Genomic DNA, 7,833 nt, shown 5'->3' on the forward strand with positions numbered 1-7,833 from the left:
GTCCTGTGTGAGAGTGATTTAATGCAGTGGTAGGTGTTCAGGAATAACATATGAAGCAGTTAGCAAGTGAAGGGTGAAAAAAACTAGAAATTAATTAAAAACACGCAGCTGACGTGTGAACTGTAATAACAACACAACCAGAGCCCCACCACCATAAGCTGTTTAGTGTGTTTGTGTGTGTGGTAGGCTAAAATTGACTACTAATTCCCCCACATTTAATCGGCTGGGGACTGCGTGTTACTGAGAAAGACAAAGAGAGCCATTCAACGAAAGCAAGGGACAGAAAGAGAGAAGGGGTGGGTGTAAAGAGTCAGAGGCAAGGCCAATTTCAGCTCAGTAACCAGCGTACACTCGGACTTTTGTACATGGCCTTCCTTTCACTCTACCCTCTCCTCTCCACCTGAGGCTCCCTCCCTGCCTCCACACTCAGCTGCAGTTTAAACTCATTCAGATGGCACGCAAAATTCAAAGGTCAAGTTCATTGCTCTCTCCGCATTGGGGGCGATGCAGACATGCGCCAAAATAAGGAAGTGGGAGTTTTAAATGAAAAGAGCAGCCCAAGCCCAAGGGAAGTTGTTACATTACACAAAGGCATCTTAGATTAATCTTAAATTGTGGCATCTTAAATTAATCCTACCAGTCGGAGAATAAACACTCTTAAAATCATGTTGTGGGCAAGATGAGGAAAAAAACAGATAAGCAGCCATGGCTCCAGCTTTTTGCCTACCTCCAGGCCATGACAAAACTGAAAAACAAACCTTGAATGGCTTTTAAAAGGGGGCATGTGAAGGAGTGCGCTAAAAAAACCCCAAACCTTTTTTAAGAATGTAAAAAGATTCTGAGCAAGTTTCATGAGTAGATATAGATATTCACATGAAAACATTGCATTTTTGCTTTTCTGCACCTTTACATCATTTTATTCAATAAAGCATTTCATACTTTGTTAAATATTGGTGAGTTTATTGTGTTATGCTACATAAACTCATATAGAGTCCAAATAAACTCACATAAGACCATACTTAGAAATACTTTCATTTCAAAGATTTAGTTTTTTATACTTCATCAGTACACTGAAAAAAATGTTTTGTTCAATTTACTCAATTTTTTTATGACAAGTGGTTGCACGAAATAAATTTGTTTGAATCCAGAAATATTTTTTAAGTACACTGAATTTAATTTAAGCGAGTAAAACCAACATATATTTTTAAGCTACTTTAACTTAACTGTTGTGGATACGTCTTAGTCAAATATTATTAGTAAGTCCAACTAAGGTCATGTTAAATGTACCAGAATAATTTGTTTCCTTTACACTTATGTCCCAAACTTATATTCAAATCAATCAAATTGTTAATTTCTCTCTATTTCAATTAAGTTAAGTTTACTTAAAAAATATTGCTTACCCTGATTTGTAGTTTTTAAAAACATCAATAATGAAAACTACAACATTCTTTCACATCATTTATTAATGCAAAATTTGTTGCAAACAGAATAAGAATCCACATCTCTAAGGGAAATTGCTGCAATTTGTATAATACAAATTACAAAACTTTTGCCTATGAACTAGTAGCTTTAAAAAGCTGTATTCAAACAAAACAGAAACAACAGACAAGAGAAATGTTAACCAATGTTTCTCTTCCTCTAAAAAAGAAAAAAAAAAAACCAAACTCCTTACATAAAAGAATAAAACACTACCAGCAGTATAATGTATCACAATTAGAAACTGATGCATCCACAAACTAACCAGTTTCAGACTTGCTGTTCTGCGATCCACATTTAGAAATTGCATTTTAATAAGGTAATTAGACTTAAAATTAAACTTGTGTTTTCCTTACTGCTTATTGACCACTGTCTTTCCATTCTAGTCCTTCCTTGAAGATTCTGAATGTTTTACATATTTTCTGACCTAACATACTCGCTTCAAAACAATTAATAGTCTTTAAAGTGTTACCAGTGTGCTGCAGTGTGGTAATCATGAATGGGGTTTTTTTGGTTTTTTTATCCGGTTGAGTTAACACTGATTATACGCAGGGCAGCAGCTATAACTGAATAATTACAAAGTTGCTCTTCAAGCTACTCAAATGTACCACACGTGAAACATTCATTATTGAAAGTTAAAATGTTCAATCGAAACATAACACAGAACAAATGATGGTTGTACAAGAGTTTCACTCCTATTCACAAGAGCACCAGTCATTGGTAATTTACATAACAGCATTCTCTTGATGTGTTATTTTAGAAATCTTCCTATCCAGTAGCAATTTTGTTCTTCAGCCCAAAGACTTTGGGGGAGAGCTTTTCACCATCGAATCCCATCAACACTTTCTAAATGAATTCATAATAGTCCTTCAATTCCTTGGGGAAGGCTAGGTTTAGTGCATAGATTACTCCAAGCATCAATGCACAAGCTTGCGCCAGAGATCCAATGTTGTCCATGACTATCTCCCCTTCAACAAATATTCCAATGTCATCATAATGTCCATTTTGTCCATCCTCCCTGTTGATGACATAAATGCCCATGGTGTGCTTCTTCAGGTCTCTCTGGATATCATCTCCTTCAATGTCCTAAACATTTAATAAAAAGGTAAAAGAAAAAACAATTAACTCTACAATTAAATTCCAATCTAGTCGTTTGTGTGTGTGTGTGTGTGTGTGTGTGTGTGTGTGTAATAAACACACACACAGATATCTATCTAAAAAGTGTGTGTATAGATGACTTGCTTACAATGACTTAAATGACTTACAAAGAACTCCCGAATAAGGCTTCCGTCCTCTTCACCAAGGTAGAGGCAAAGTGCCCTGAGAACTGCTTCCCTTTTCACTTTAACATCACTTTCAGCCTGTTTAAAGAGAGTTGCTGATTAAACCAATTTGGAAAAAAGAACAATGTCTGAAATTCGCAATAAGTAAATTTTATCATATGTCAGTTCAAACATAGTAAATAAAATTTATATATGAAATTTCAAAATTTAGATTGCTTGGCTGGTCACCTAAAACGGCTTATTGGACTCACCAGTGACCTGCCACTTAAGACAAAAGAAATCCAAATAGAATTTGCAATATTCAGATTTACCTCTTGCATGATCTGCAAGTGGTGGGCAAGTTTCTGCCCAGAAACACCACCCTTCTTCTGGAAAACTGTCATCAACTGAGGTGTAATTCTGTCTAACTGTGCCGCGAAGGTCATCTCCAGTTGAAGTGTTGTAATACACTGGAATTCAGCATTTACCTGTATCACACACACACACACACACACACACACACACACACACACACACACACACACAAAAAGAAGACTGGTGCTTAATCATTGGTATGATTATTTTGTTATTTCTTCATTAAATGCTACAATGCAATTGCCATCACTTCATAAAGCATGATTATCATATGGGTTAGTATACAGTGCATGAAGGATGTTACTACTGTTAATCAAAGAAGAAATGAATGGCATCAGTCCATTTAACGGGTTTAAAGGGTTTTAAAAAGCAGATATTTGTCTGTTTCAGGTGGTTGGCAACACATTTTCCTGTGCTCTTTGTCCACTGGTGGGAGTGTCTCACCTGTGAGGTCAGCGGGGCAGAACTCTGCCATCAGCAACAGAGAGCAGAGAAAATTTAGATGTGCAACTAAAAACATGCTTGCCATGTAAGCCCCAAACATCTCTGAAATTGCTCTGCAAACTTCAGAGTACTTATACTTCAGGAGTCCTGTGGGTACCGTAAAGACTCATGTATGCAAACAAACCACATTTTTTTTTTGCAATCTGATCCTTTTTCTCTTGGCTGTTTCCTTCAGGGATCACCACAGTGAATGATCCACCTCCATCTAACCCTATGCTCTGCATCCTCTTAACTCACAAGAACTAAATTCCTGTTTTTCATTTCACTTTCGCAAGTTTTTTTTTTCTTTTGTCCTGGATAAAAGAAATTTAATCATATATATTAATTGATATTAATTAATATCAATATTAATAATCACAAGAACCCTTAAGATGAGATAGATAAACTTGTCCCTGCAATACTGTGACAAATACTGTTGTGATAAATATGTAAGGAATTTGCATGTACTTACCAAAATAACACCATCTTCTTGAATAAACAGTAACACATAAGGGGAAGAAAATCTGCCAGAAAAGGAAGACAAATAAAAAAAAATAAACTTTAGAAAGACAAACAATTACCGTTTCCAAGCCATTAGTGCATTACTTCATGATACTCCCTTGTAACAAAACAAATCTTACTTGTGCCTCTGTGCAAACTACAGATGGCACGATACCACTTTTTTATGTCCGATACCGATATCATAAATTTGATTATCTGCCGATGCCGATATGAATCCGATATAGTGTATTTTATAATAAATAAAACTGTTTTTATAAATATTTTGCTGCATTTTGTATAAGTTCATACTCAGTTTTAAAAACAAAACATTAAAGCTATTCTGTTATACCTGTATGCAAAAAATACACTGCACCCAAAATATTTTATACTTCAGCAATACTGATCAACCTAAAAAACTTACACCATCCTCCTTATTCAGGTATTCTAAACAGTACATAGAAATATTAAAACTAACTAATAGGACTGCCAACTCCCAGCAAAAATATTAGGAAACCACCCCGCACCCTTCGCCTGATAATGCTTAATTGACGTAATCTACTTTAATGCACAGAAATCAATTATTTTTCTATAATAATTTGATTCAACATTTTTCTTCAATACAGTTGCAGACAGCGCAGACAGCGTACCTTCCCAAAGGAAAAAGTGCTATATGTACTACTATTACTAGGGCATATATTAGACTTAATATTTACTACATACAATAATGGATCTCTATACATTTAACCAGATCACCACTTTGGTAGTAAGATTTAGAATAATTATTTATTAAAAGCTAGACATTTTAAATGAGAATAAGAAAGAAAATTATGTCTTTGTGTCTCCCTTTCCCTGTTAATGCCCTACCTGGCCCCCTGGCAAAACTTTGCTAGATCCGCCCCTGCACAGTTACCAGATGTCAGCTACATAGAAAAGGATCCTGGTGTTATTTGTCTCTCATAAACAGTTCATAACTTCCCTTCAACTCATTCATGTGACCTAAAATGTAAACCTGTTTCTTCATTACCTGTTCAGCTATAATGATTCAGTAAAAACTTCTCCTGGTTTCACCTTCATGTTTCCTTCTCACCACATATCCAAACTATCATGACCAGCAGCTATTACGGCTGTGGCTCCAGAAAACATAAGCGGATACTAGAAGTAATATTAAAAAAAATTCTAGCAACAGCTTATCAAGCTTAAACGTGCTGCTGTTGTTTATCTGCCGTTTTCCTCTTTCTAGCGCAAACTGGGTGACTAACAAATGAGAGAGACTAGCGACAGAAAAGCCGATCACCTGATAATCGATCAGTTTCATGATTGAAGTAGCAACAGGAGAGGGAGGGGGGAGAATGAGGGAAGAAGTTTTAGCTGTTCAGCATGAAGACACCGAATAACTCCAGCTTTGTGTCTTTTTTCATTCTAGCTGAAGTATAAAACAAATCGCTTCCTTTCCCCCTCAATACAAAACTCCGACAGCCAGTCCAGCTGTGGCTCCATACATCAGCTGTTAAGCTCAACATGGAAATACTATGCAAACATAAAGAGATGAACTTACACACTTGCTTTACTTCTCTGTGTTAGTTTTCTCTGAGATTAAATGCAGCGGTTTGGAAGCACGTAGCGAGGCTTCAAATGCTAAACCAGACCGCTGACAGGTCTTGCACTCAACAGCTCTATCAAGTGAAGCAACTTCTTTTCTGAGTTAATTTCAGTTCTGACAAACATCACTCTCAGTGCCTTTTGATCTCACATTTTTGGCAACCACTGAGTTATTCTCCTCCACAGTTTACAACCATTATTTTTTTCTGCACAAAAGACGTTGTGCAACGCCAATCCTACTTATTTCCTACTGCACCCCTGACTGTGCAGGTGCGTTCAGAAGCCCCCTCCCCCGCCCGACTATTCCTTAATGCCAATGTTGTGGCGGGAGGGACGATTTCTCAACTTAAAACTGCAGGCGACTGTACAGTGAACTTTACAGCTAACTACAGAGAAATTGCCTCGTTCCATAATTTGTTAGTACAAAGTGTGCCACAAGAACTAAGCTTAAAAACATATGACATTTTAACGCATCAATACAATTACTCTTTTAATAGAGCAGTAGCTAATAGAGCACATAGCTAGCTTAAGTCAAATTCATGACAAAGTTCAGAGGTGTACAACTACTTAGACTTCTTTCTCCATGTGCACACGTCTTAAAGAGTCAACATGCTTTGACTGAGGTAAAAAAATAAAACAAAAACGACCGTAAAAGGTTTACTTACCGAAGCTAGACCACCTTTATATGAAGTTGTGCGATTAACTTGAGCCCGCTTGCAGCACACAAAGAGTCCGCTTCTTCAGTCCGCGTGCAAAATGGTGGCCTGTCCTAACGCATGCGCAAAATGGCCCAGCAGGATGCTATGAAAAACATACTTAAGCATTTTGAGCTACATTTAATTAACTAAAATTAATTGGATTAAAACGCAGGGAATGTATTCTGGAGTTACTCGAATTATATATGTAGACAGGAATTACTCATTTGAATTGAAAAGATATACCAAAATATAATATGCTATATTTAAAAGGAGACAATATCACTTTTTTCAGTGTACAAATAATCCCAAATAGTATTATAATGTAATACTATTATATTACTTATCTGCTTTCATCCATTTTCAAGGCTAAATTAGAAATCAGCCAAACCAAGCTCAAGTAATTCATATTATGTTATTCGGGTGATCGTAACGTTGCTACAGCAACTCACAGCACAGACACTGGTGTTAGACAGGCGCACACATGATTATCTAAATGCACATGCTACAAATTCCTCAAAGAGTCATAAGTGGGAATTCATTGCTTACATTTGCACAATTGTGTCTGAAAAAAACCACAAGACTTCTGGAAAAATGTCCTTTGGATAGTTGAGACCAAAATGGGGGTGTTTGACTTTAATGCACGACACGGGTCCTTGGCACCTTGCAGTCACTGAGTGAAAGTATTCTAGAATTAAATTTGGCACAATCTGCCCAAGAGATAAAGCTAAAGAAAAGACTCAAAGTGTTGCAGGGTCCTAGTCAAAACCTGATTGAATGCTGCGGCATGCATGCCAACCTCAAAGAAAAGTAGGCAGAGATTCCTTCACAAATGTGAGCGACTGACACAAAAAACAGATACTTACTGCAGAAAAAAAACAGATAGTTACTGCTGATAAAGGTTGTTATACAAAAACTATGGAGTGTACATAGTTTTTCACAAGACTCCAGCTTGTCAGTTATAACATTTTTGGGTCAGACAACAGCCCAAATGCTGATTAAAGAGAAGAAGCTGCTGCAGTATCACTCCTCAACAAACAGTGGCGGTTACAGTTTTGATACAGTTTGCTGATGCCATAAAAAGAAGGGAGGAAGAAGAAGAAGACCTCAGTGCAGAAACAGGCAACAGAAGCAGCAGTTAGTGTTTCCAGCTGTCAGACGGGATTCAGAAGAACATTGGGAAGAGAAAATAATAGAAAGGAATATTCTCATATGTAACAGGGTGAACAAATCACAGCTATATTTGTAATGCTGAGAGGCAGAGCTGCTGTATACATCCACACAAACAATTCAGCTAAATTTATTCACTTAAATAAGCTTTTAAATTTTAAGCTCTTTTAAACATGTGAAATATGATTTCAGCTGCTGTTTTGTCTCATAATCATGTTTGAGTTACAGTATCGGTCCAGGCACAGACCAAAACATTTATTTTTTAACCACAT

At 36.7% G+C, this 7,833-nt stretch overlaps 1 protein-coding gene across 2 annotated transcripts; it reads right to left on the minus strand.

Moving 5' to 3' along the window:
* Nucleotides 1-1,445: 1,445 nt before the first annotated feature.
* LOC143419015 (uncharacterized) lies at nt 1,446-6,475 on the minus strand. Of its 2 annotated transcripts, XM_076885008.1 has the most exons (5): nt 6,362-6,475; nt 4,069-4,120; nt 3,071-3,226; nt 2,742-2,837; nt 1,446-2,562 (listed from the first exon to the last, which is right to left on the minus strand). In XM_076885008.1, exons 3-5 carry the CDS (start codon nt 3,182-3,184, stop codon nt 2,323-2,325), a joined length of 450 nt encoding a protein of 149 aa, XP_076741123.1. In that variant the 5' UTR covers nt 3,185-3,226; nt 4,069-4,120; nt 6,362-6,475; the 3' UTR covers nt 1,446-2,322. The 2 variants fall into 2 exon arrangements, 1 of the variants encoding a protein (XP_076741123.1); XR_013098979.1 differs by lacking the exon at nt 3,071-3,226.
* Nucleotides 6,476-7,833: the final 1,358 nt, after the last annotated feature.

This window comes from Maylandia zebra, linkage group LG6 (assembly GCF_041146795.1).
Source record: "Maylandia zebra isolate NMK-2024a linkage group LG6, Mzebra_GT3a, whole genome shotgun sequence".
Lineage (NCBI taxonomy): Eukaryota > Metazoa > Chordata > Actinopteri > Cichliformes > Cichlidae > Maylandia > Maylandia zebra.